This window comes from Rattus rattus, chromosome 9, assembly GCF_011064425.1.
Source record: "Rattus rattus isolate New Zealand chromosome 9, Rrattus_CSIRO_v1, whole genome shotgun sequence".
Taxonomy (NCBI): Eukaryota; Metazoa; Chordata; class Mammalia; order Rodentia; family Muridae; genus Rattus; species Rattus rattus.
The window spans coordinates 64,987,236-65,015,150 of NC_046162.1; the positions used below are offsets into that span (position 1 = coordinate 64,987,236).

A 27,915-nucleotide genomic window follows, 5' to 3' on the forward strand; every position below is an offset into this window, starting at 1 on the left:
AGAAAAAATTAATTTGCCTGTTTGGTGTGTTGTTCCAGATAAGCCATTAATATGCAAATCAGGGAGTTGGGCTCGCGGAGTGAATGGAAGCAGTGAGGGTAGGCACGCAGGACAGCCCCAGATGTTCGCATAATTACTTCTGCCCCAACTTCGGGAGTGCAAAATGTCATGGGAGGAGGCTGTGAACGTAAATACGGTGCTACGCTCCCTGAATCCGAGTGTGTGGAGGAACCCGGGCTTCCTTTCCTTAGAGAAGTAGCGAGGCAGCATCGGGCGTCTCTGGGTAGGGCCTCCTGCCAAGTGGGGTCTTCTGAGAACGGAATCACCGGGCGGGGTCCGAAAGGGTGGGGATGAAGCCATCGCGGCCCCACGAGTTCTGGCAGCCCCGGAACTTGCGTCTGGGCATGCTCCAAGCAGCAGAGCGCTGACCTCGACGCCCGCCAGGGCCCCCTCCTTCTAGGACAACACTTGGGGCGGTTCGACCCCGTTCCCGAGTGCACCAACGACGCTGAGTGTCGGATGCTAAGGTTTTGTGAAGCCCTCTGGGGGATCGCTGCGTTTTTTTCCGTGTACTCCCTCACTGCTGTCTCGGGGGTTGCCGCCAGAGTTGTCCACGCCGGCGGGAAGCCCCCGGATCCAGCTGTTCTTTGCATCCTCGGGAAAATCCAACTTCGTGTGTCTACTCGTGCTTCTCCGAAGGACAGGTTCCAGCACCTCGGTTTTTCTAAAACAGGAAACCGGACTAGGGCTGTCTGTGCAAATCAGCTCTGGAGGCAGTGGCACTTGTCTGGAATTAACTGGATGGGGGGTCTTCGACGTGTGAGAAGCGTGTGTGTGTGTGTGTGGGTGTGTGTGTGTGTGTGTGTGTGTGTGTGTTGGCGGGGGTGGGGTGGGGGGAGGAGAAGTCACTTCAATTCCTTCCGCTTGGGGGCGGGATAGGAAGAGAGAAAACCTGGAGCTGCAGACCGGCATCCATATCTGACGCTTTTTGAGACTATACGCAGCTTGTGTGGGAACTGGGAGTGGATGGGGGTGGTATTTGGACTGCACTAACTAACTATTCAGCCTAGTTAGCGACTGAAGTGTCACCCTGGCCAAACTTCAGCTCAAGGAGGCTCAGAGGGCTAGGCATATTGACTGAGCTCAAGCTCTGGATGGCACCGGGCATCCAACTCTGTGTTTTCCCCCGGGATGGTGGGGGCTTTCCTACCTTCCTAATGGGCACAGTCACCAGGCGTAAAGGGCGCGCACTGGTCGTGACCCATACCAGGACCAATGCTTACTCTGTAACTCTACATTTGGGGTGCCTTGAACATAAGCTGCTGCCAAAGGGTTGTGTCGTCTGGGACAGCCTAAAAGTCTATATTGCGAGCTGAGAAAGCGCCTTCGAATACATCCCTGATCTTAGATGGGACTCCAAAGTCTTGTATCCCTACTAGGTCACCCATTTGTCAGGAACTGTTTTGTCGCCTCACCTCACTGCCCCACCCACTCCTCGCCTCAGGGTTCCGCCCTGGACTTGGCCCTGCAGCACGGCGTCTAAGCGTCCTTCCTAGCACGTGGGTGGTGGTGCAGCAATTTCACTCTCGGGCTCACAGCCGAGCCGCCTCCCCTTCTAGGCCAAGAGAGTCTCCGACGTCCCAGGGACGGCTTTCGCAATCAACGCCAGGCAGGCTGTTTTCCCGGGAAAAAGCTGAGAAAGGGGGAGAGGGTCCGCCCCGCGTCGCGCATGCGTGCCGGTTTAGCCGCTGTGCGCGTGCTCCAGCCACTAGGCACTGGGCGCGCGCTGGGCAGGCACTCGGAGGAGGAGAGTTGGAGTTTCGCTGGCTAACCACCACCCCGGGCGAATCTAAACCCAGTCCAAGAGGTGCGCAGACAGATTTCCAGGAAGGGTGGGTGCCCCTCATTAGCAACTAACTGCTTCACTGGCCTTAGAAAAGCAGTAACAGCCACAGTTGTAACAGAAGTAAACATTTCTCGTTGTATTTCTCTGCGCTCTTCAGTGTAATTCCTCCTCCTTTACATTGCATGTAACCCATCCTGTGGATTCTCTTCGGCAAGCATGCTAATAATATTCATTTTAAAACCTCAGTGAAAGCCAGGAGGGGTTGGTGCAGGCCTTTAATATCAGCACTTGGGAGACAGAAGCAGGAGGATCTCTGTGGACAGCCAAGTACATACACACAGTGAGGGCAAATGAAGGGGGAGACCTCGTCTCAAAGAGCAACAAAACCATAGTGAGAGTCTGTAAATAGTGGTGCACACTTGCGATCCATGGATTTGGGAAGCTGAGGCAGGAGGACCACTAGTTTGATTACAGAGTGAACAATAACAGAGTCCTGTCTCCAGAGGTAACTGTGAGAAGTCCAAACAGATCAAATAGCCTGCCCATACAGGCATACAGCTAGCAAGCAGGCTAGTCTTGAGCCCGCAGTAGTTGTAACTATGAAGATTTCCACCCACATCCAGCTTCCAACTCCAAACCGCTTCCTAGCTTCCTAGAACCTCTCAACTTTCTTGCAAGGGCTCTGCAAAGGGGCTTGTGCTACCAACCCAGGACCCGACCTCAAGCCCTTTCTTACCTCCAATCTTCCTTATAAGCCCAAGGAGAATTGAAATGTACTGAGAGTTTTTAAGCCCCTACTGTGAAAGGCTGTGAACCTTTCCCAGGCACAGTCTTTGGTGTGTGGCCTGCTTGTGCCTCAGTTTACCTATAGATAGGGACTAGACCTTCCCTGGATGCCCTGAGTAGCTGGGGCAAGAGTTAGGTCCTCAGCGACTGCTCTGAGCTTAATTTGGGGTGCTTTCTTCCATGGAAGGCGCGCGCGTGCATGTGCTAAGGGGGAGATACCAAAGGTTATGTGGCTTCTGGTGTGTGGAGGCCCCGTCTACAAATGGTCAGTCCTTGTCGGTCACTGCCCATTCTTCGTCCCTAGGAGGGAGTGAGAGGAAACCATAGAACAGAAAGAAAGGCTGGGAATGTTCTGAGAACAACTAGACACTACAGTCAGCCTGCACAGGCTAGGCCTTCGGACTTCTGTCCAGAGTATTGCGTCGCCGCTACCACTTTCCAGCGGCAGGCGGCAATCCACTCAGCAGGAATTCAGGCCTGGCTGTGGAGTCTCGAGGCAGGAGCAGATAGATGGTGTAGGCAGATCCAGCTCCAAGTCGGCAGGAGGTTAGCCACGGGCCACGGGGCTTGCAGAGGCCATGGTACAATGGCCACGCCTAGGAACCGCTCACTTCACAGCTCCAAATCCGCCCGCGTGAGTGTGTAGCCAAGATTGGGCAGGTCCGACGCCCGCCAAGCCGCGCAGTTGAAACGTACCCAAAGAACTAGCCGAGGCCTGGCCTCAGCCTCAAGCTGGAGGACGCGCTGGGGCTTGCTGGTCTGGCCGGATACCCAGGATCCGAGCGCCCAACCAGGCGCGCTCATCTTCCCTGGACCGCGCCAATCTCAGGCTCCTTTCCCGAGAGGTTGAGTCCATGGGCAGCAGACCTATCCAGGCCTAAGTGGCCCCAGTCTCAGGTCTGCCGCGAAAGTCGGGCTCCTGGACAGTCTAGGCACCTTCCGCCGGCTGAAGCAGGAGTGGGCGGGTGGGCAGGCGCCATGCTCCTCCTAGGAGCTCTTGGCGGAGAAGAGCAATGGGTAGCCTCACGCCCTGGTCACCTAAACCGGGTTGTGGGGGAAGGTGGAGGTTGCGGTAGCAGGTGTCCCCCAGAAAAGCGGGTGGCCGCATTTCCGTAAACAAAGAAATCGGGTAGTTTGTCTTGGGGGAGGTGTGCGTTAAGAGAATCGCAGACAGTGTCCTTCATAAAAATGCGATCTAAGAGCATTTGATTTCCACTTTCACTCCCCCCCCCTCCGTGTCCCTCCTCCCCGCCCCTACACACTCACTGTCTCCAAAGACACTCAAATTGCAGCCATATGGGCTAAAGTAATAGGAAGCAGTTACCTTATTTACTGCAGAGGCGGCGCAAGCAAACCTGGAAGCAGTGACTGCTAGAAGTGGGATTAGCAGCCTTGGGTTCTTGTTCTTGGAAACTTTTGTTTTATTTAGTTTTTGGGAAGTGCCCAAGGGAACAGCTGATTATCTAACTTCAAAGGGGGAAAGGCCTTGTGGGGAAGAGAGAAGAAGTGTGGAGAACTGAGCCGGTGGGCAGGGGGAGGGTTCAAAGAAAAAAAAAAGTGGGTTGTGGGCCAGCCTCCTTTCATTGGGTCCAAGGATTGCACTGAGACACAAATCCGCTCCAGACTTGGTGGAATGAGGGCAGTTGCTAGTGCCCCCTCCTGGAATACACAGGCATCTTCCCATTCTGAACTAACCCGACCCCAGCTCTGGGCCTGTGGGCCTGCAAACCCATTCCTCAGATGCCTACTCCCCTCTCAATGTTTCTAAACAGGCCACCGGGAGGTCTGAATTGACACCTCCACAGCACCGTTCTAGCTCCTGCAAGCTCGGGAGCTCTTTGGCTACGTACAAAGGCGACAGCCCACCTCCTCCGAGCTGATCGACTGAGGACCCAACCCGTCTGAGACAGGAGCCAAGTTCCGGACTTCTGATCGTTCTGTTCCTTTCCTTTGCTCCTGAATCCAGATCCAACTTTGTAGTGGGCTCCAGGGGGAACTCCCGGCCTTTTAAACTCAGACAGTACCCAAGCACTAATTTTGTCTTGAGCAAGCTACTAGAGAAGAATTACTATCAGGCACCGAGACAGAAAGGGAAATACAGCTAGAAAGAGAAGATCACTAACAGCTCCATCAGAGGTAGCAAGCGCCAGCCCCGACTGCCTTTCTTCACGTAAAACTTCTCAGGTTAATTAGGCAAAGAAGTAACAGTTAGGGAATAAGCAGAAGAGGAGAAAAGGAAGAAAGGAAGGGGTGTGTGGAGTGGGAGAGAGCTGGAGTTTTCGGTGAAACTGAAACCAGCAGTGAATGACCCTCTCCTGAAAACCCCCGGTCCACGAAGACTCTGGAGGGCACGCACAACCTAGGGACAGAGTTCTTTTCAAAACCCAAGATGAAGGGGAACAACCATCTTTCTCTGGACCGGCAACTTCCCAGGGCTGAGAAAGAGAGGGGGAGAGCTGATCCCCACCACCACCGACAACCACTCCACGCAGTTCCCTGACACTGGCTTCAAGGTGGCCCTGAAGCCGGCTTGCAGAACTGCGGCCCCGCTAAACTCCGGGTGGCCCGACAGCCAACGCCCGCGGCAGGCAGCAGATTCCAAGCGCGGGCAGGCGGAGCGACTACAGCGACCCGGGCGGAGGGCTAGGGTGGGCTTTCTCTGGGCGGGGAAACCAGACACTTATAGGCGGCTGAGGCCGACTTTATTTTTACTGCCCAAACTGTTGGAAAGTATTTAAGCTTAAACAGAAACAGCTGTATCGCTGGCACCGGCCGACGAAACTATTTGTTACCAGGAATGACTTTTTATGATTAAGGACCCAGCCGTCGGCGGTCTCTTGAAGGCGGCGGGCGTAGGTCGCCCGGGCGATCTGGGTATCCTGGATCCGCTGTTCGTTTAGAGCCGAGAGGACTTCTCACCTGAAGCACACCTTGTAGTGTCTAGGAGTGAAGCCAAAAACTGGAACCCGCGACTGTTGAGGCAAGAGGAGGCCTGGGGAGTACCGGCGCAGCGGGCCTAACTCGGTGATTGCCCCAAGGCCAGCACCGGCTCGCAGGCAGTGCGCAGCGCCTTGGACCCGAGGCCAGCTTTGTGCTCTGGGCTTCCTGCCTTTCGAAACAGACTCCTTAGTTCGCTGTTTCCCCGTCTTCGTCGTTCTTTAACTTTCTCTCTCCCCCTTTTTCCAACCCCTTATTGGCCAGGCGAAACTGCTTCCAGCCAAGTTGATACAGTGATTTAAATAAATTGTGTGATCCAAGGAGTCGGAGGGGTGGGGAGGGCTCTGTGATCTGGAGCTTGGGTAGTAAAAGAGAAGTGTGGGGATAGCCGCTGTTGAACCTCCGCGCCTCAACAGGGGTTACCACGAGGGGAGGAAGGAGAGCCTAGGAGCGAAAGGTTATTGAGTGTTCGCAGGTGTGTGAGGGACTTTAGGCGTCTCTGCACGACCGTCATCCCCTACCTGGGACTTGCCATCTTGGGAACCCCCTCTTCCAAGCCGTACTAGATACCGCCACACCCCTCAAATTCCATGCCGATGTTTGTCGGGTGTCCTCCGCTTACGTCTTCTAGAAGAGCCCAAGACAGAAAGTGCACTAGCTCCGCACCCAAGTCTGGAGTAGAGCCGCGGCGCCCCCAGCCGCTCACTCCCGATCTAGCCAGGTTCTAGGCTCTGCCTCGATGGTCATAGATTCCCTAAACCCACCCAGGCCGGGACAGACATGGCCAGGTTGACTTCTCTCAGGGCCAAGGAGTGGAGTGGGCTGGGCCAGGGATAGAAGCTGGGTCAGGGTAACTGAGACTTGGGGACAATGGAGGTGGCAAAAGGAGGCTCGCGACCCCTCCTGCAGGGTCTCGGTCCAGGATGGATTCAGGCGGTAAACATCGGCATGCACCAGTCTGCTTTGGGCTTCTGAGCCCGGAGAAGCACCCACGGCAGCTCGCAGGACCCGGAGGGTGGACGCGGGCAGCGCTGTGCGACTGGAGACCAAGAGCAGGCTCATTGATTTGTTAGCTGGATGGGACTGGTGATGAAGGGAGGAGGGGGCGTTGCCATGGAGACCCAGGGTGCGCGGCCGCAAGGGAGGGGTCAGGAAATTAGTAGGTTCGGCGCTAGCGACGTAGGTCCGGGGGTTCGGGCGCGGCTCGTTGCGCCCCAGCACCTGTGCATTGTGTTGCACCGGCGGCGGGCGAAGAGGATGGCGCCAGCCAGGGCATGGGCAGGTGGGGAGGGCCTGGGTCTGCAGAGGGGCAGCGCCTGACTGGCACCTATGCGGGGAGCCCTAAGGGCTCCGCGAGGACAGGGCAAGCCATGCACCCGGGGAACCGCTGGGCAGTCGGGCAGGGGGGCAGGGCCCGGAGCTTAGGGCAGCGGCCCCCCTGTCCAGCCGTGCAGACTGACAGCAGCCGGGCCCGCCCCGCTTTGCGTCACTTCCGCTGACGGCACTCTCACCCCCCCCCACCTTCTGGGTCTCTGGAGTGGACGGAGACTCCTCCCCCTGGCGATTGGAACGCGGGTCACGTAGCAACGCAGGGGAGACGGGGAGAGGGGCGTGGCCGGGCGCTAGTCCAATCAGCGCCCGCAGAACGGGCCCAGGACGCTTGGCTTTAGCAACGTCGTTAGCAACACGTGGGGCGGGAGGACGAGCTGGGAGGGGGGCAGGGAGGGAGAGTGCGCGGGGGAGGGAGGAGAACTGACGTCAGCGGGAGAGTATTATGGGCTGTCGAGGGCTGGCTGCTGCTTTTCTGCTCCTGGAAGCGGCTGAGGGGGGAAGCGGCGAGTCAACATGGAGCTCTCGGCGGTGGGGGAGCGGGTGTTCGCGGCCGAAGCCCTCCTGAAGCGGCGCATTCGCAAAGTAGGTGAAGGGGAAGGCGGGCGGAGGCGCGGGCCCTCCCTCACCAGGGCCCGGGCTCCCTCCCCCTGCTGCAGCCCAGCCTCCCTTCCCCCAGGTCCCAGCAGCGGCCGGGGCCGTGGCGGCGGCGGCGGCTCAGCCCCAGCGCTCTCCTTAGACTTGCAGCCCTGCACAGATTGCATGGATGGGGGGCGGGGTGGGGGATGAATGCCGGTGCATGCACTTTGTGCAGCGTTTCTGCAGGGGTGCTGCAGTGGGCTGGTTCCTTTGGCGGCAGTGTTTGGAGCATTCATTTGGTGCATGCATTTTCGCGTGTATTTCTTGTGTCTTCGTCATGCATTCCTCCCCACGCACACACATACACATGCATTTTCCCTTTTGCATCCTCAGGGACGCATGGAATATCTCGTGAAATGGAAGGGCTGGTCGCAGAAGTAAGTAGGTTATATGCAATCGCAACCCCACACTGATATCGAGGAGGGTTCTTTCTTCCTCTTTTCCCCTTCACATTGAAATACAACACAAGGCAGCCGGAAAAGTTGCACACACATACCCGCCCTCCACTCCCTCCTCTCTCTCCTGCTCCAGGGACTGATGACTGATTCTTCCTGGTTTCCTTTAGGTACAGCACGTGGGAGCCTGAAGAAAATATTCTTGATGCTCGCCTCCTTGCAGCCTTTGAAGAAAGGTACAGACCCTTAGCCCAGCCACTCACTGGAACCCATACAGGCTGACTTCGGTGCAGCCAGGACACACCCCCTTCTTCTATCTCTTTTCTTTCTTTAGGGAACGGGAGATGGAGCTCTATGGTCCCAAAAAGCGAGGACCCAAGCCTAAAACCTTCCTTCTCAAGGTATGTTGCAGTCTCCAGTGGTGGAGTGTGACGTTTAAGGAGGATATGCTGGGTTTGTAAACCAGTGGGTGTCCATGCCCTGTGCTTATTTGTGATGTGGGCATCTTCTGACAGCATGTTATCAGTCTGTAGCAGCATCGAGGGGTTCTAGAGGTGGGACGTAGCTGCCCCAGAAGGCCTTTATTTCCCTCTTCAATCACCTCAAGTAGACCTATAATGTTATACAAGGAGTCTGTTGGTTGCAAATGGCTGCTTCCAGACAAATCCTCCCCCCCCCACCCCCAGACTACTACCAAAAGGCGTTACTCAATTAGAATTTCCCAGGCATCCAGGGAAAGTTGGGCAGTCGAGGCTAGAGGTCTTGTGGGGGGCGGGGCTCTTCTCTCCTCACAACACCTTCCTTCTGCAGGCCCAGGCCAAGGCAAAGGCCAAAACCTATGAATTCAGAAGCGACTCTACCAGAGGCATCCGGATCCCTTACCCAGGCCGCTCTCCCCAGGATTTGGCATCTACTTCTAGGGCCCGAGAGGGCCTTCGGAACACGGGGCTACCCCCACCAGGGAGCAGTACCAGTACCTGCAGGGCAGACCCACCTCGGGACAGAGACCGAGACCGGGATCGAGAACGGGACAGGGGTACCAGCCGTGTAGACGAGAAGCCCAGCTCGCCGGGGGACAGCTCCAAGAAACGAGGACCCAAGCCCAGGAAGGAGCTCCTAGACCCTTCACAGAGACCTTTGGGAGAGCCCAGTGATGGCCTTGGAGAATACCTCAAAGGCAGAAAGCTGGATGAGACCCCCTCTGGGATAGGAAAGTTCTCAGCTGGCCACAGCGTGATCCAGCTTGCTCGGAGGCAGGACTCAGACCTGGTACAATACGGTGTGACCAGTCCTAGCTCGGCGGAGGCCTCGGGCAAGTTGGCTGCGGACACCTTTCCAGCCAGGGTGATAAAGCACCGGGCTGCTTTACTGGAGGCCAAAGGTCAAGGTGCCCTGGACCCTGGTGGGACCAGGGTCCGACATAGTTCAGGCACCCCGGGCTCAGTGGGAAGCCTGTATCGGGACATGGGGGCCCAAGGGGGAAGGCCCTCCCTCATCGCCAGGATCCCAGTGGCCAGAATCCTGGGGGACCCGGAGGAAGAGTCCTGGAGCCCCTCTCTGACTAACCTGGAGAAGGTGGTCGTCACAGACGTGACCTCAAACTTTTTGACCGTCACCATTAAGGAGAGTAACACGGACCAAGGCTTCTTTAAGGAGAAGAGATGAATTCCTGAGGGTGGGGAGCTCAGGACCAGAGCAGGGGAGAGTGAGCTCAAACGGCTTAGTGCTTTTTATCTCTGGGTGACTGTGGCCTCTGGCTGGTCCTGCCCTTCTTCACACCCGAACCCCCTTCCCTTTCATTCCTCCTTCCTCGGTTCTGGTTGGAAAATTATCTCTAGAGTTCTATTTTCTATTAGATGTAAATATGTTATTTAAGAAAAAAATCTAAATATATATATTTCAACTCTTGAAGTTCTTTTATTTAAACAAGGAGAGAGAGAGAGATCGTGGTTTGGTAGGGCAGACAGACTGAGCTGGTACAGGAGGGGCCCCTGTCCCCGCAGGGCATTAGGAAAGTTGGGGGCCTGGGCCCTGGGATTCTGGAGGGTGTGTGGAGGGACTCAGCCGGCCCACCTCCTCCCTCCACCACCGGATTCCCAATCCTCCGGGCACCGCGGCAGGATTTTTTTGCTCTCCTCCCCATTGGCCAGCCAGGCCAACAAAAGGTTGGCTTCCCAATCAGAAAAAGGGGGGTGGGGTCAGACCAGTTTTCTTTTTCCTATTTTCTTTTCTTTCTCGGTCCTCCCCCCTCCCCAGATTAAGAGGTCTACTAGGGGGGATAAAAGGTATCAACTCGAATAACTTTGTCACACGTGTTGTTAAAGGTAGAAAAAGTCGCGAGTGAGTGGGACGCAGTTCTCCCCCGAACCACAGCAGGAGAGTGCACTTTATGGAGGTGTGAGTGCCCGTACACGCGGACTGTGTGTATGTGTCATGTGGACAAAAATCTCCCCGGTACCTCGACTCCTTCCCTTACTTTTGCAGAGAGAAAAGAAATCCAGCGAATTTGTTTACATTCCCGAAATGCCAGGATAAATTGGGAGGATTGCGTGTCAGTGCCCAGAGCTCCAGACAGTTGTTTTACAAGAAAAATATTCGGGTGGACTTTTTCTTTTTGCGTCCTCTAGATTCGCCAGAAGACAGGGCGGCCCCACCTTCCAGGAAGATTTGGACAAGCCTGGCTCGCCGGGGGAGGGTGGGTTCTGCTTTTAGAGGAGCGAGCGGCCGCCAGGCCACCCCGCCGGGCCGGCATCGGGCTGCGCACCAGGCCTGTCCCGCTGGGCGCGGGGGTCCCAGCCTGAGTGGAACTTAGTCAGGTGGGACTCTCGTGGCTGAAGGGGCTCGGCGGGGTTTCCATCCAAGAATGCGCAGTAGAACTTGAGCGTTTTCCCTCTTCCCCCTTTCTTAAAAGCAAAAGCTGTAATTTATAGTCCTTTTCGATTCACGGAGTGCTCGCTACGTGAACTCGACATTCAGACTCCGCCGCAGGGGGCGGGGGAGCGCGAGGTGGAGCGGGAGCGGCCAGGGACCATCGGTGCCCCGAGACCATCTGCGCCCCTGGTCCCGGCCCACTCTGGTCCGCGCTGCGCGCAGCTCGGACTCAAAAGCACAAATCTGTCCCCCTAGCCTACAGTCGCCGCTTCCAGCAGGGATCCTGCGGCCTCTCCGCCCTCCCCGCCCTTAAAGGGCCAGCAGACTCTCTAACTTCCAGGGCTTTTGGAGGGAGGGGCTCGAAGCTCTGCCCGCGGGACAAAGCACAGACTTCAGGGGCTCTGGGCAGGGCTGGAGGAACTTGGTAATGGGGAGGGACTGAGAGGAGCGTCAGCCTCGTCCTCTGCACTCCTAGCTCCCCATCTCCAGCCTCTCAGTCTCTCTTTCCTCCAGATTATTTTTCTTTTTGCCTTTAAAGAGAGGGAGAAAAAGAGGAAAACGGTGTATTCTACGTGACTTTATTATTTTTTATTTTTTGAAAATCAAACTGCGCCTAAAGAGAAACCCCTGGGATGGGGATTTTTATCTGCTCATATTTGTAAAACTAGTATTTTCGACTTTGTATAAAGAAGCGCTGTTGACTGTGTCTGTCTAGATGTCGGCCCTATTTTCAGACGAACCTGTTTTGATGGGTACGTCTGTGAACGAGTGGACATAACTCCGGGACAGGAGTTCCCTATCTGGTTACCGACTCCCTTTCTCTTCTCTCCTTCCTCGCTTGCATCTTCCCTCCTTCCAACCTTCCTGATTCTGCCCTCACTGCCCCTCATCGTCCTGCCGTCTGTCCATGACTGTCGTCGTGTGTCTCCTTAGCTCGCTCTTGAGAGGCTGACTTGGGGGGTGGGGTGGGCAGGGGTCTGGGGCCACGGTGGCTCAGAGTCTGCAGCTGCAGACGGGTGGAGCGTGGCCGTTGGGTTTGTGAGTTCTCTGCTATGTATAAATCTCCGGTTGATCTGCGCCTCAGCTCAAGAGTGAAACCTTGGTACCTATCTTGGGTTGTGGATGTGTCTGTATTCTGTATCACTTTTTACGTGTTTAAATATATACTTTGTAAATAGACACGTGTCTTGGTTTCATTCATTTCCCAGAACAGGGAAGAGGTGGCCTGGAAGGGCAGGATAGTTGCCTCTTCGACCTAGTGTCTCTTACCCCCACCCTCATACTCTCAAAAAGGACTGGATTCCCGACCAAGGCCCGTTCCCAACTTGGAAACCCTTCAGAGGGAGTGAGGGGAGGTGGGTTGGGGAGGGAGCGAGCCATGACCGTTCTGAGCTTCTCTGAGAGCTGTCTTCACTCTGGCTGAACTTCTTTGGAGGGGGCAGTCAGAATTCGGAACTCCTGAGGTGTTGTGCGCGCGACCTCTGGGCTCTACTCACTCTGAGGGAGGACTCCCCCAGCGCCACACACCCTTCCATGCCAGACTTCCAATAGCGCCTGACACCCTGCTGCCCGTGACCGGAGCTTGCTCCTCAACGTTGTCACAGGACTTGTGCCCCAGACCTCCCCAGCCTCGCCAGCGCTCCCCGAAATGCAGAGTCTCCGTCTATTGATTCAGGAATTGAATTCGCGGGTATTGCTAGGCAACTGCCTGCTTGGAGCCGGCGCAGAGCCCGCTGATGTGATTAGTGAGCCGGGAGCCGCCGATCCTCAGCCCTACGCTCCCATCCCCAGTCCCTACGGCGTCTTGGACCCCAGTGTTCTGTCGGGTAGATACCCCAAGGTTGGATGAGGGGCTGTCTATGATGAACATAGCGTGGGGTGATGGCAGCGGTGTGTGTTCTCAGTCTAATAGGCTGCAGACTTCTCAGTAGAGGGGTGGGGTCGTGAGGCTGCAAAGGCGACCCATACTCCGGATTCCCAAAAAGGACCTTACAGTGAACCCGGTTCCACCTCCATATTCCCGAGCAGAGGATGCTCCCATGAGAAAAAGCTGTAGTCCGTGGGAACTCCCAAGGGTAGGGAGGGAAGGAATGGACCCGGTCACATCTTTTGCCCTTGGCCCAGTAGGCAGCGGCCAGGCCGTTGGTTGGCAGAGCCCTCCCCACCTTCCTTCTCCAGCTCAGTGACCTGTGTGGGAGGCTCTGGATCAACGCCTGAGGTCTGAGGTTGCCACAGCGGGGTCACTGAGTGTTGGCACTCTCGGACATTGTGCGGTCAGCTTGTGTCAGGTGCCAAGAGGTCCAAGATCTCTTTCTTAGGCTACCTCAAGGTGTTCTGGGCCGAACAAGCTCTTTGCTGGGCCCTATGGAGGGCGATGGGCACCAGCCAGTCAAGAAGACAGTGGGTGACTCTCTGGTGGCTTCAGTAGCAGACAATGCCCCAGATATAGATTGGAATCCCACACTGACCCTGAGGGATTTCCCACTTCTTCGGTCACCATCAACTTTAACCTGTGCTCAGAGCTCCTTCGGCGAACTTTCCTGGGTATATTCTCCCTGACAGCAAAGACCGGGTGTGGGGACCCCTGACTCCAGACATCCTTTGCTCAGACGGATCTCCCACCGTCTGTCCTCTTTGGCAGGACACGTTAGAGCCGCTGCCGGAGCTGAGCCTGGCCCAACACAAACACGGGTTGAATGGAATACTTATGGCTCTGCGTAGAGCCGTTTTCTTCCCCCCACCCCTGACTCTTGGTCGCTCAGAGCCCGCGCGGCTCTGACGAAGGACCAGAACAATGGTATGCAAGCCTGCCCCAGCTCTCTGCGGGTGCTTTTCCTTTTCACCAGAAAGTCCTTCAGGCCATGGGCAGCTCGGATACAGCCAGAGCCCAAGGAAGGAGCGAATAGGAGGAACCCGAAGGGAACTCAGTGCCATCAAGGATGGAAATTTAGCTGACAGTTGTGAGAAGCAGTAGGCTGAGGCCTGGACTTTCATTTTGCGGCCGGAGACTGCTCGGCTGGTGGTTACTCCGAGCAGCAGGGGTGTAGACAGCGCAACTATGTTCCGGACAGCACGGGACTGAGGACTGCGGGGGATTCCGCCCTCCTCCCTATCATCATTCAAAGTCCAGCGGCCCGAACTTCGTGGGGAGCGCGCGCCCTCTACAGGCGACGGCCTCAGCCCCTGTCCCAAGTACCACCCCTCCCCCCTCTGGTTCCGGATAGACGGGATGAAAAAAAACCTCCTTTCCTCTTGCCAGGCATCGTCTCAATGTCTTTGAGAATCGGCCTCGACTCGCGCAAGGTGGACAGGAGGGAGGTGGTGTCCACTGGCCTAGAACTAGCTGCACCAATCGTACCAGGTGCCTCCACTCGGTGCTAGTGGTGCTTATTCTAGGATGGAGGTGGATTGACCAGCAGCACATAAATTAATAAACGTCAATGTAGGCCAGCCCCGCCCCCTCAACTTTGGTCTGGATACCTTGTCCCTGTAGACACAGGTTTTCAGAGAGCCTAGCTGGCCAATGGGGCCAGCACTTGCTCCTGATCCCCCAGGATCAGAGGTCTGGGATCTAACTGCCCCTGTCCACCCACCTTCTAGAAAAGAAAAGAAAAGAAAAGAAAAGAGAAGAGAAGAGAAGAGAAGAAAAGAAAAGAAAAGAAACAAAAGGCACGGAAGACAACAGAAGGGAAACCAAATCAGTCGCCAGCAGCCTGCTTTGCAAGGATCAAGAAATGGGTTCCGGGGCTGGAGAGATGGCTCAGTGGTTAAGAGCACTGACTGCTCTTCCAGAGGTCCTGAGTTCAATTCCCAGCAACCACATGGTGGCTCACAACCATCTGTAATGAGATCTGATTGACCTCTTCTGGTGTGTCTGAAGATAACTGCAGTATACTCAGATAAATAAAAATAAATCTAAAAAATAAAAAAAAAAGAAAAGAAATGGATTTCCTCCGCTAGAGAGATGGCTCAGCTATTAAGACCCAGGTTCAATTCACAGCATCCACCTGGCAGCTCAAAACCAAAACTCCAGTCCCAGGGGATTCAACCTCCTCACACAGACATGCATGTAGGCAAAACACTAATGCACATAAATTAAAAAAATAAATAATAAAAAAAATCGGGTTTCTGCAACCAGGTGTCTCTGAAGTATAGATTCCCTCCCCACAAGCTGACATCCAGACCTGAGACCCAAGCAGTCTTTCTGCCAGGGTGGACCCATCTTCCCTACATTCCAGAGGAACGCTATTCTCCTGGGAGGCCAAAGGAAGTTTCTGAATAAAATAATGCTGAAGAGAGTAACATAAGCCTTGGGCCAGGGAAGGTTATGTAACAAGCGTGTCTGTCTTCTTCCCTTTCTCATCAGTTGTAGGTGGGCGGCACCTTCCTGCCCATCTCAGAGCTTCCAACATGGTACTGTGGAGGTGATAACGTTGATTTACTTTTATGCCCTCTGTATGGGAGGTGAGTTACTGTGTAGCACAGAAGCACCCTTTGGTGGCTGGAGGCCTGTAAACATTTTGCTTGCCCAGTAACTAACTAAATATATATATCATTCACCCATGATGGTTACTATCAGCATCTAGCAACTGCTCACTACCGTCAGCCAAATTTTGATCCTTGATGGAAATATATATATATATACATATATATGGAAATATATTTGATGAATATATACCTATCGATGGATATATATATATATATATAAATACACACACACACATATATGATGGGTATCCCTGATGAATTACATATGATTGTGTATCTGGTACATGAATATATATTTGACCATGACATATATATATATATATATATAGAGAGAGAGAGAGAGAGAGAGAGATGTATAATCTTTTCCATTAAGCCAGGCTTTCTCAAACTCAGCACCTTGGATGTTCTGGGAAGACCTTTTGTATGGCGGACTGCCTTGTGTGGCTCTTGGCACTCTTGGTCTCTACATGCTGGGAGTAAACATCGTGGGCTGACCTTCTCTGGACACTCCTCATGTCTCCCATTCATCACTGGCATCGCTCTTAGCACCATCCTCCCTCCTTGCAGAAGTCTTCTTGTTTACCTGAGTGGCTAGGCTCTTTCCAATGTTTTGTCTCCCCTTTCAGTGCTGCTGCTAAGTCCATGTCCTGACTGTGCCCCCATGACAGGGCAAGTGAAGACTATTTTATGTATTAGTTACAACGCACACCAGGGTAGAAGCTTAAAAATATATCCATTGATACCAGAGTAGCAAAGATAGTTTTCCCACATCCTGTACTGTCTTTTCCCCTGCAACACAAATTAACATCAGTCTAAAGGCCCTATAATCTAGGTTAGGGTCACTAGAAACCCCTGAGCTGTGAGATTCGTGTGTGTAAATGTGGCGACCAGGTAACCATCGCACCTTACTCCAAACCCTTCCCCAGACCACTATGGGTTTCTTGGGGCAAGCATTTCCTTGAAAGCTAGACTGTTCTGTTCCAACACAGATTCTAAGTTTTCCCAGGCTGGTAACATGCCCACCCACCCTTGCTAACCCTTATGAAAGCAAACGGCTCCAGTTTAAAGGGGCGTACATCAATGACTGGCTTAAAAACAGATATACCAAGCCAATGACCTGATGTTGGCTCAAAGTTGCACATCTCCTTTTGGATGACACCTTGGGACCAGAGCTCTCTCATCAAGGCCAGGATTTGCAGTATATCCAAACAAAAGCATTCTTTTTGGTACCAAAGATCCTTTTTTTGTTGTTTTGTTTTTAAAGCCAATACTTCTAAGAGGACATACTGGTCACTTTTTCTTCCAGGTGTTGAAGCAGACAAAAGGGGTCTTGTAATTGTAACACTAGGAAGGCTGAGGCAGGACAGCCCCAAGTTCAAGGCCAGCCTAGGCTAGAAGACACCCTTAATCCAGAAATCCACTTGGCATGAAAATGTAACACATAGCACCTGGAACCCTTAAGAAATAAATCTTGGCAGATGCCTAGTTGTGTGCCGCCCCCCCACCCCCCTGCAAGCAGACAGGAAGAGAACGGCAGACAAAGAAAAGCATAAAAACCAACTACTTTATTTATTGGTAAACACGAGAACTTGACTCGGAGCGTATGGTGCCGCTCCAGTGGGGCTCTCACGCCGGCGCACTACACACGTATGCTTTGTAACAGACCGCTGGGGTCACAGCACCAGGAAAGAAAAACACGAGAAGGCAAAGTGGCTGAGAGGAAAGGATTTGTAGATTTCAACTTTGGGACTTACATAACCGGTAAAATAAAAAAGGCACCAAATCGGGGTTTTTGGAGACTGGCAGCAGGGGACAAAGGCCAGTCAACCCAGATCCCCAAACACCATCACTTCTCCAATAGCTCATGGGACCCCCAAAAGACATGGAGGTGCCTGTAAGGCAGTGTCTGACACAGAAGCTGCAGACCTTGGGTGAGGAAGCAAAGGACCCTGGCTGGGGGCAGGGAAGGAAGCCGATGGCCCAGTAGGTAACTCTTTGCCCCTTGCTACCCACTTCTTGGTCCTGAATTCCCACCGGTAGCTCCGGCTGCCAGTGACATGGCCCCCTGGCACATCACAGGCACCTCTTAGGGGCCATGGATGTGGGTCTGTCCCCAAAAGGCACAGTGCTGAGGTCGGTTTGGTTACACAAAGACCGTCTGTCTTATTTGGTGTGCAGAGTGAGCTACTGGGGGGCAGGGGTGGGATGCACTCTGAAAGCATGGCAGGTCCCGGACACCTCAGCCCCCTGTCTGGCTGGTTTTAGAAGGGGAAAGGCTTCCCTTCAAGGCCACTGGAGTGAGAGCCCATACCCGCTGGCTGATCAGTCAATGGCAGAAGTAGAAACAAGGGTTTCACACCACCCCCACTTTTTGGCATTACAGACTCACTGACCGGATTGTCATGGCCCACAGTGATATTCCAGGACAGACAATCCTGACATCGGCCAGCAATATGACAAGGTAGTTTCAAGACGGCTACCTGGGATGGGGGACAGGGGAGAAGGCATCTGGTAAGGAGCTTAGAACTAGCTCGTCTCCTAAAGAGAGGGAAGGAATTAGGGCCCTCTGCCAGGTGGGCTGCCAACTACCCCACCACACAAAAGGCATAGGGATATTGCTTCTCAGGGAGGAAGGAAACACAAGCTCCCAAACGCGGGAGAGGATTGTCAGGGAAACGGGACCCAAGAGTGGCTCACTCACCAGGTAGGGATCTCTGCACCAGGACTGACTACAGGAAATGCTTACGCAGCAGTCTAGAGATGTCCAGTCTAGACAGGCCCCCATGAAACACCTTTATTCCCACACTGGAGCTACCGTGGTGACTTAGGGGACCCTTGTTAAAAAAAAGAACTCCAAGTGGGGAAAATTGCTCGCCCAGGACTCCTGGCTTCTACTTTAGCCTGCTCTGGGTTTCTAGCCCCACTCCTCCCCCAAGCCCAGGAGTGTCAAGACCTCAGAACTAGGGTACAACTTAGTGGGCCAAAGCAGGGGTCTGGGAGCTCACTGGAGCTCAGGCCTGCTTGCAGGAAGGAGGTGGTAACAACACAATTCCCTCTGTTCCCAAGTCCAGTAACACCCAGGTACATCTTAGTGCCGGAACTCCAAACCCTGGCTGGGCTCTGGGACTACAGTCGCAGCTAGTGAGGACGCCACACCAGGGATAGAGAGACTCAAGAGTTCTGCAGGGTCCCTGAGCCCAACTTCACAACTAGTTATCTTTTTAAGAAATGAAGCAATATAGCCTTACTTGCAAAGCACAGAATGCCTCCCTCACCAGAAAGGCCCTGCCACAGGTGGACTTGAGAGAAGGTCCTGCCAGCCCCACCCGTCTCCTCACTGGCCTGGGGAGGGAGCTCTATCAGCAGCCCCTCCCCTCCCCCACCTCCTGGTAGTTGGGCATCGATGGGGAGGGTCTCACTAAGTCAGGGAGGGACTCTAGAAAAAAATGCCTTTTCCAAGCAGCCTGCTTTCAAGTCAGTGGCCACCTGGCTTTCCTGAGGTGACAGGACAGACTGAAGTGGAGGCCCAGAGAGGTAGAATCAGCAGGAAGCCATTTCCCAGCCCAGAGTCTCAGGACAAGGCAGAGCTGCCCCCCCCCCCCCAGGTCAGGCATCAAAGCGAAACCAGAGACTGGAAGGCAGGTCTGACTTGGGCAATGGTCTCAATAATGCTTCAAGTTGAAGAAGCCCACACTGGTGGGGGACTCCTTCACGGTGACAGTGATGAGGTTGGCTGTGACATCCGTGACGAAGACGTGCTCGATGAGACTGCGGGTAGGTTTCCAGTCCTGGCTGGTCTGGACAGCTACCGACAGGTTCTGCCCAGCACTAGGCAGCGAGGATGAGTCGGGGTCTGAGTCAGAACTGCTGTTCTCCTCCCCCGTGCTCATGTCACAGAGTGCAGGTGGCTTCTGACCTTCTCCGGGGACTGTGTGGCCCTCCTGCCCACCGGAGGCAGCAATGCTTTTAGCGGTGTCCCTCTTGACAGAAGGGGCAGGCAGAGCCGCTGTCTTGCAAGTCAGTTTTTCCCCTTTGTTGGTGTCTGTGGGAGCGTTGGTCACGTTTACTCCTGTGGGGCCGCTCCCGGGACCTTTCCCCGTGGCTGTGTTGGTGGCAGGAATAGCCTTGGTGGCTGTGGCATGGCGAGCAGGCAGGCCCACACCGGGCACACCGTTCTTGACGCTCTGTAAGTCAAGGACCTGAAGGCTCAACTCCTGAGTGGGTGGCAGCTGGGAACCTGGACTCCCCGAATTATTCCCTCTCTGCTGCTCTGCAGCAACACTGCCAGGGGCCTTGGGAACCTTGCTTCCTGCGGGGTTCACCCCTAGCTCCCCTTTCTGCGTCCGCACTTTCAGGTCCGGCCCGAGGCTGCACTTGTTGGCAGCCTGGGCCTTGAGCGCCAGCCGGCTGGCGGCCTGAGCCTGACTCTGGCTCATGCGGTTCATGTAGTGTACGATAGAACTCTGCCAGCTGATGCCGCCTCGGCTGGGGCTCCCGGCCATGCCTTTCATCAGACTGGCCAGGTTCTCTGGGGTTGCCATAGTGCTGGGGCCGCCACAGGCCTCTTTGGTGTGGGCTTTCAAGGCAGCCAGGCCTGCCACAGGAGCACTAAGTGGAGGCGGCAGCTTGGGGGCTGAGGTCACCAGGTCCTTCCTGGTGGTCTTTAGCACCTTGGCCAGGCTTACCGGTCTCCGAGCTGCCTTCTGTTCCGGGGGTAGAGGCTTGCGTCCGCGCTTCTTTCGGATGGGATCCTTCAGCTCTGGCTTGGCTACCAGGATCTGGGCTTTTTTCTGAGGCACCGGGTGGGTTTCACGGCCCCGGGATCCCCTCTTGGAGTCCAGGTCGCTGTCGTCGTCATCGTCTTCTTCTTCGTCTGAGGAAGAGGAGGAAGATGTGGAGGAAGAGGATGAACTGCTGGATTTGGACTTGGACGGTGCATCTGGTTCCTGAAAAGACAAGTAGGCAGGAATCAACGCCTGCCCGGGCAGGCGGCACCAGGCTTCTTCGCAGCCGTGCCACCAGGGCCCTCCAGACTCCAGCAGCCAGGGAGGAATGACCAATGGCCGTACTTGTGGAGAAGGGGAAAGCCCACTCAGTGGTAAGCACGATCATAGGTAAACGGACTGCCATGTGTAGAGAAAACAACTGGTGTATTGTATGGATGCACTGCCTGTCAATTAAAAAGCTAGGAAGAAAATAGAGGCGGGACATTTGGGAGAGAAAAAGATTCTGGGAAGGAGTCAGGCAGGAGATTTGCCTTTGCGCAGGGGTGGGGTGGGGGGAGGGGAAGATGTACCGCGTCGGAGGTGAGGCACCTGGGCACGGGAACCAGCCAGATGACAGAACATAGACTGGAATGTGTTATTTTAAATCATGAGCTGGTCAGAGAAGAGCCTAGCTATATGGCCAAGGTATCTGTAAATACATCCTTGAATCTAAGTCTTATTTCTGGGAGCATGGGGCGGGGGGGCAGGAAGAACCGAGCCCTAATTTCAATGGCTGCCTTTCTCCCGTCAGCCCCGGTGTTAAGGCTCTCTTCTTGGGTTCTCACGTGGCCTGCAGGACCAGCATCTCCCACAGTAGCTTTACAGGGATGATATCAATGCTCTAGCTCCAATGGGGGCTGAAACCATCAGACCCTGGGACCCTACGCTTCCTCAGTAGGCCCCCCCCTAGCTTCACCAACCCTCAGACACTCCTTCTCGGTCTGCAGGAACCCTGTGGCTCACGTTCTCCTGCTAAGAGGGAAGATGGCGGGGCCAGGGACCAGCTAGGGTACGAAGCCCACGTAATGAACAAAGGCACACCCAAGTTTAAGGCCAGAACCCCTTCCCTATCCTGCCTCTGAACTGTCACAGGAAGGGAAGGCAGGAGGGAAGATACCAAGGCCCTCTGGTGTGTGGAAGGCCGCCTGTCGGTCATCACAGCAAGGCGGGTCAACAGGACATCCTGAGAAGGCCTCAGAGTAGCATCTCTGCTACTGCCCCTATATCCTGGCTTGTCTGTCTGTCAGTTCTGCATGACCCGGTCTAACTCGCCCAACGTGTCCCATGGGTCCACAACTCCTAGACAAACCTAAACACTTACTACACGCATGCACACTGGCTTCTCTGATGGAGAGTCTCCAAGGTGAGAGAGAGAGGAAGCTGCTGCTGCTGCTGCTGCTGCTGCCATCCGGGAGGGCAGAGTGCAGACCATGCTTACGCCGAGAGAAGAAGCACCTGAGGAGGCTGCAGGGTAGGGAGAGCACGCACCCTGTTGCCCGTTGGTACCATTCACTGGTCAAGGCCACAGGAAAGAGGCCTGCCTACCTCAGCAGCTCCCCTGAAGAACTTCTGCCAGGAGCGGCACAGGTAGGTGGGTGAGGAGCCAAAAGGAAGGCAGTGCAAAGCCTTGGCCACTCACCTTGAGCTTGGAGCGCCGGCTGCAGGAGGACATGACTGTGTGCTTCCTTGGCCTGCCCCTGGGCCTCTTGCCTCTCTTCCGGTTCTGCACCTCCTTCTCATGTTCCCTGGAGACACGGCACCAATCAGCTTTGAGAAGCCCAGCTTGCAAACCCTTCTCTGGCTCCAGCCCCCGCCCTCCACTCCCAAGAGATCCCCGTTGTTCCAGTCTGCAGTAGCTTATCATCGTCCATCCGTTCTGCAGCAAAGCCAGCTCCGATGCGGGCAGGGGTCCAGACACCAGCTTGGGGTGGGGTGGGGGTGTCTCTGCAGTCAGCCCATTTCGACTGCCATTTGGTTAAAATGGAGCCCAAGGCGGGAGAGGAAGGCTGGGAAGCGTCTCTCTCTTTTTTTTTTCTTCCATTAAGAAAACTTTCCGTGGGTGAAGACTCCACGGAAAACCCAGCTCTCATATCCCAAAGAAGCCACTGGGGTCTAACGGGTCTAACTCGGTCACTCGCACCAAGCACAGAGCCCACGAAGACTGTCCGAGTATGTAACAGGCACAGAGGAAACCCTTGTATGATCTGCTAGCCTAGGGGCCGAGGACTCCAGTGTGGCTTCTCAGGGCCAACCTGCTTATTTATGTCACACCCCGTCCCTGCATACCTCAAACACCTCCAGAAGTCTGTTGCTTTTTTTTAATTTAAAATTAATTTTTTATTTATATAAGCACACTGTCACTGTCTTCAGACACACCCGAGGAGGGCACCGGATCTCTCATCACCAGAGAGATGGTTGTGAGCCACCATGTGGTTGCTGGGAATTGAACTCAGGCCCTCTGGAAGAGCAGCCAGTGCTCTTAACCGCTGAGCCACCTCTCCAGCCCCAGAAGTCTGTTCTTAATGGGAGAAGTGATGTTATCAAGCTCCCAGCAGCCAGGCCTCGAAGCCTGTACCTTTGCAGCCCAGGGCTAAGTGTGCACGCCCTCAAGAGCACTGTGTCAGCCTCTTGTGGAAGCTGGGCTTTCAGGCTACCCATCCTGGTGCCAAAGACCTGGTGCCAAGGCTTGGGAAGCAACGATGTTTCTAAGCCCAAGGACCTGAGTTTGACCCTTAGAACCCATGGGGTGGTTAAAAGACAGAAATAGGAGCTGGAGAGACAGGCGGCTCAGCAGTTAAGAGCACTGGCCGTTCTTCCAGAAGACCTGGGTTCAACTCCCAGCACACACATGGCGGCTCACGACTGTCTGCACTGCAGTTCTAAGGGCTCCGACACCCTCACACAGACATAGATGCAGGCAGAACACTGATGCACGCACACACACACAAAATAAGAACAACCATTAAAAACGTTTTTTTAAAAAATTGAGAGCAATTCCTACAGGCTTTCTCCCTGACTGTCACACTGGCCTGGCCACCCTCGTGGCTCCCCCCTTCCCCCGGGCAAACAGACAAATGTGAGCTACAAGAGCCAAACACCATTTCCTTGGAGTCCTGGAAAGTGACCTCAAAAGAAACGAATTGGACCTCCAGCAAAACCCGGAGGCTCAAACATCCTTGGTTCTCCAACCCCAGATCAGGTTTCAAGGGGGACATCTCACAGCTCTGCTGAGATTAACATCTGTGACTCTGACTTCTCTTAGACACAGCGGCTCCTCCCTGACCAAGAAGCCGGCTCCTAGTGTCCAGAGCACGTGCTGCTTCCCGCTGGATGTCCCTCTGCCTCAGGATCCTGCTCCACCAGCTAAGCTGGTTTCCATCAGCTCAAGTGTCGCATCCCCCACCCTTCAAGCTTCTCTAGTAGCAGCAGCTGCAGGTTTGTGTGAATAGCACCTGGCCCAAGGGTGCCGCCTCAATCAGAGAGAAACACACCAGCCCTAGACATCGCCAAGCCTTCGTCTCCAGTGAGTTTAGAGGGCTGAGTCATCAATCTAACAGAAGTCGAAGATGTTGCTATCCACTTCCAAAGGAATCCCAGCAAGCTCAAGCACTCACACATCTTGCCAAAAACCCCTCCCCGCAGCCCCGTAACAGTGAGAAACACAGGCTGGGCTACCAGAGAACAAGCTTGCTAGACTGACCTCAGCTGGGGGAGGCTTTTGAGCAAACCATTCATCTGCCTTTATTGACAGAGCCTGCTTCTGCAGTGGGAAGGTGCCGGCCGCATGTGCCGTCTTCCTTGGACCTCTGCCTTGAAACCCTCTCCCCCAGCCCAACGTGCCCTTCCCAACACCACCTCACAGAACCCTATCTCAACCAACCCCCCCACGCACACCTAAGGGGGGACCTAAGAGCAGACGCATCAACTATTGTTACAGAAGTGAATTCAAGGAGCCTGCGATCTCAGCGCTGTTTCACTGCCTGGGCAAAACTTGGAACGCATCCCTTTGCGCTGTGGGTTCCAGGTCTCTCTGGGCCCTCTCCGGCACCGCGCGCGACACACCCTGGCAGGCGCTTCTTAAGACAAGCTTCCAACCTCAAGTGCTATTAGTGCCTACCAAAAGTCACTCCACAGAAAAGGCCAAGAGAAACCAGAGGCTGTCTGGGAGGCCTTAAAGTGCTCCACCACAGGCTTCCTCACACCACAGCCCCAGGCCACTGTGTCACCAGCCAATCCCACCCAACTCTTCCCTCCTCCAGAGTTCTCACTTCTTCTGGAAGGCCAGGAGCAGCCTCGGGTCCAAGATGTTCTCTTCGGGCTCCCAGCTGTTGTGTCTGGAAAGGCAAGGAGTGGGGGCTGGTGAGCAGCGTCCAGGTGGGCTGCCGGGGACAGCTCCCACAGCCCGGCTGGGAGCAAGGGGCGCTGTGCAGAGAGGCAGTCCTCTGAGGTCTCAGAAGTCCTTGAAGTTAGTTAGAACCACAGCCTCAAACTTACAGGCAAACTGCCACCTCAAGCCCCAAGTCCCAGCAGGCCACGAGGAGATTCAACAGTCTACACTGGGAGGAAAACAAACCCCAACAAAGGGCGAAGCGGCTAAGGGAATCCCCCGGGCCTGGCCCGGAGCCAGGGAGGGAAGGGAAGGCAGGTAGGGGAGGGGGAGCTGGGGGCGCAGACCGAACAAAGTGGAGGATACCACCGAGAGAGCGGGCTGGGCGTCGGGGTTTGGGAAGGTGGTATTGGGAGGGGATGGGGTCCAGGAAGGAGGGTGATGGGGTAGCTACAAAGGAAGCCCTTTCCGGAGATGGCCGGGTCCCCTTCCCTCACTGAGAAGAAAGCAAGCGCGGGGCGGGGGTGGGAGTAGGTGGGGGAGCTTTCCCACCAGTAGGAAGCTCAGGTTACAGCAGAATAACTTGGGCAAGGGGAGGGGGCCGCGTCCCGCGCCAGCCGCGGCCAGCTCTAAGGCGGGGGCGCATGCAACAAATGGGCGCCAGAAGCGCGCGACGCAGAGGCGGGCCCGGCCCGAGGGACTCCGGGTTGGAGGCCGCCCTGCTCGCTCCCCGTGGGCTCGTAAACAAAGGGCAGCACCGGTCGGCTGGAGTCCTCTGGGTCTCGAGGCACAGGACTTCCCGCCCGGGCCCGCGATGCGAGGGTTCCCACCCACGCCGGGAGGCGCGCGCGGGATGGCGGCCGCGCACGGGAGACTCACTTGGAGGACCAGCCGCGCCACTTGACCAGGTACTCCAGCTTGCCCTGCGGGGAGATAAGAGCGGGCGGTGAGTCGCGCAGAACGTCCGGCGCACGCGGGGGACGGGCGGGGGCGCACGCACCTTGCGGAGCCTCTTGCTCAGGATGCACTCGGCGGCGAAGACCTGCTCGCCCACGCTGCTCAGCTCCTCCATGCCGCCGCCCGCCGCGGCCCGCGCCCCGCAGACCCCGGCTTACTGCTGCACACAAAGCGCCGCCCCCGCCGCGCCCCGCCCCGCGCACGCGCGCCGGAGTCGCCCGCGCTGCTCTACCCGCAGCCGCCGGGCCAATAGGCGCGCGGGGCGCGCGGGGCGGGGCGCGCATTGTTCGTGGTGGCCGTGGCGGGGACCAGTCCGTGGGGTTGGGCGCTCTCTTCGCGGTGTCGAGTAGCTGCGTGCCCCGGGGATCCTGGGGTCCTGCGGCTCCCGATCGCAGGTCCCTGCGGAAAGCCATTGTTTGGGCCGAAGGCGGCGAATCGGGGAGCAGGCGGCGTTTCCTGCCCCAGCCAGCGAGGGGCGCTGCTCCCCACCAGTCTATACTGCACCCCAGTGCTCCAGGGTCAGGGGTGCCAAAAGACTGGAAAAGTACGGGGTTTGGGGAGGGGCACAGAAGAGCGAGCCTTGAAGCTCTCTTTAAGGTCATAGAGGAAGAATTCAGGTCACTGGATGAAGACTGAACTTCGAATTCTTAATTAACGAGTTGTGAAAATGGGACCCAGTTCTCCGACTTTTACTGCGCGTGTGGGGACACAACCAACTTGCTTTTTTTTTTTTTTTCTTCTTCACGATTTTGGTGACGTCGAGGGGACGGTGTGCAGACTTGGGTGTAACCTTGGCTTTGCCAGTAAAATCCTTTGGATCAATTTCCAGGGGTAGAAGTTGGGGTGGCCCCGGTCCTCCCAGGTCGTCATGAGTTAGGCGCCCTATCCATTTATTTTCCCGCTCAGACATAAATTCCGTTGAACAGTCTTCTTTGTAAGTTTGAGGCAAGTCAAGCACATGACGAAAGAGGCGTTCTCTCATTCAATAAAGTAGAATCCAATGAAAATTCGCTTTCTGGTTTTGCCTCTTTCTTGGACACAGCGGTAAACCCAGTGTCTCACTTTTCTAGGAACTTGTGTTCAGGTAATCGTGAACCTATGTATGAAGGAGAAAAACATTTTTTTGGTTGTAAAGCTTTCTGCCCTAAGAAACGAACATTGGGAAACCACTGGGTTTTTAGGGCGTTCTTCAGTTTAGTTGGTTAAAATCCGCGTTGGAAAGAGCTTGCAGCTGTTTGCAGAGGGGGAAGGGAAAGAGACAGTTTTTTTTTTTTTTTTTTTTTTTTTTCTTGAGAGCGCAATGATTGCTCATTTAGGTGCTTGGTGCAGTAGTGGAGGAAGCAAGGGGGGGGGGGATGAGAGCCGCTGCAGTCTCCCAGCCAGCTCTTTTTGTCCCTGTTCAGATCAGCTGGGCAGTAAATGGTTCTTGTACAAAGGTGTGTTTATTTTAATCCTGTAAATAGCTGGATCCATTTCAACTGCTGCTTACGCTTCAGGATTCTACGGCGGCGCGTCCCATTTACTGTCAGAATCTGCCTGCTTTATCCTTTTCTGGAGCAGGGTATACCAACACAATTGCTTATTTAGTTTTTTAAGAACAAAGAACTTTAAAAACACAATTCTTTTCTTGCCCGCCAAGAAGTAGCCAAGAGCTTAATACGAACACACTGGAAAAAAAAAAGATAACTATCTTTACCTGAAATAGGTCTGTCCTGTATCTCATTTGCCCAACTTTGAATACCCAGCTGGGGGAGAGAGTAGTTAAAATAATTAGTTTGTAGAAACAGTTACAACAGACTTGACTGGAACGAAGCCATTATATCAACACAGCCAACGCATGATTCAGAATTTGTGGCATTTCTGACTCACGTCTTTGGCGCAAGCAGGATAAGTTAGACTGGTTCTTTCATTTATTTCATAAGCAGCTAATCTGCATTGACCACCGAGTGCCAACAATACTAGATACTCAAGTGAGTCCTTAGCAACTGTCTGACCGGACTGGCACAGGCTTAGGACACCACGGTCCTCACTATCTACTGATTGGTGCTGAAGGAATGACATTTGAAGTCGTAGCCCCTTTTACTTCACTGAAATTCTAATAGCCACCTGAGGCTTGTGGTCACCTACAGGATACTAAGCCGGCCCATAAGAACACGGAGATACATGTTAACGGGATTCTGTAAGTTAGTCCTACACCACCGTGCACATCAACAGCCTCAGAACATTTAAAGAACCCGTAGAAGAGATCACAGAACTCCAGCCCCTGAGGAGGACTCTGTTCTGGGAGTTGTGTGTCTTGGTCTGTGTAAACACCAGGTGAAGAAGCCTTAAGTTTTGCTTTTGTTCATTTGTTTTGCTTTCATTTTCTGGCAATCCTGTAGCTCGAACCCAGGCCCTCGAGCATGCGAAGCAAGCACTTGGCTGCTGAGCTGCCTCCCTGCCCTGTGTCCTCAGTCGCGAGCAGTTGGAATCCTGTTAAGAAAGGGTGAACGGGGCTGGAGAGATGGCTCAGCAGTAAAGAGCACTTGCTGCTCTGACAGAGGACCTGGGTTCCGTTCTCAGTTCCCATACAGG

General features: G+C 54.8%; 2 protein-coding genes across 3 annotated transcripts; one reads left to right on the forward strand and one right to left on the reverse strand.

Moving 5' to 3' along the window:
• Positions 1-7,338: 7,338 nt before the first annotated feature.
• Cbx8 (chromobox 8) lies at positions 7,339-9,843 on the forward strand. Its single transcript, XM_032912052.1, has 5 exons — positions 7,339-7,483; positions 7,871-7,914; positions 8,103-8,168; positions 8,267-8,333; positions 8,743-9,843. Exons 1-5 carry the CDS (start codon positions 7,415-7,417, stop codon positions 9,595-9,597), a joined length of 1,101 nt encoding a protein of 366 aa, XP_032767943.1. The 5' UTR covers positions 7,339-7,414; the 3' UTR covers positions 9,598-9,843.
• A 6,993-nt stretch (positions 9,844-16,836) lies between these two features.
• Cbx2 (chromobox 2) lies at positions 16,837-25,508 on the reverse strand. Of its 2 annotated transcripts, XM_032913749.1 has the most exons (6): positions 25,385-25,498; positions 25,264-25,307; positions 24,326-24,391; positions 21,697-21,802; positions 19,977-20,237; positions 18,888-19,475 (listed from the first exon to the last, which is right to left on the reverse strand). In XM_032913749.1, exons 1-6 carry the CDS (start codon positions 25,454-25,456, stop codon positions 18,954-18,956), a joined length of 1,071 nt encoding a protein of 356 aa, XP_032769640.1. In that variant the 5' UTR covers positions 25,457-25,498; the 3' UTR covers positions 18,888-18,953. The 2 variants fall into 2 exon arrangements, with proteins under 2 accessions (XP_032769639.1, XP_032769640.1); XM_032913748.1 differs by having other exon boundaries at positions 16,837-20,237; positions 25,385-25,508.
• Between the last annotated feature and the right edge of the window lie 2,407 nt (positions 25,509-27,915).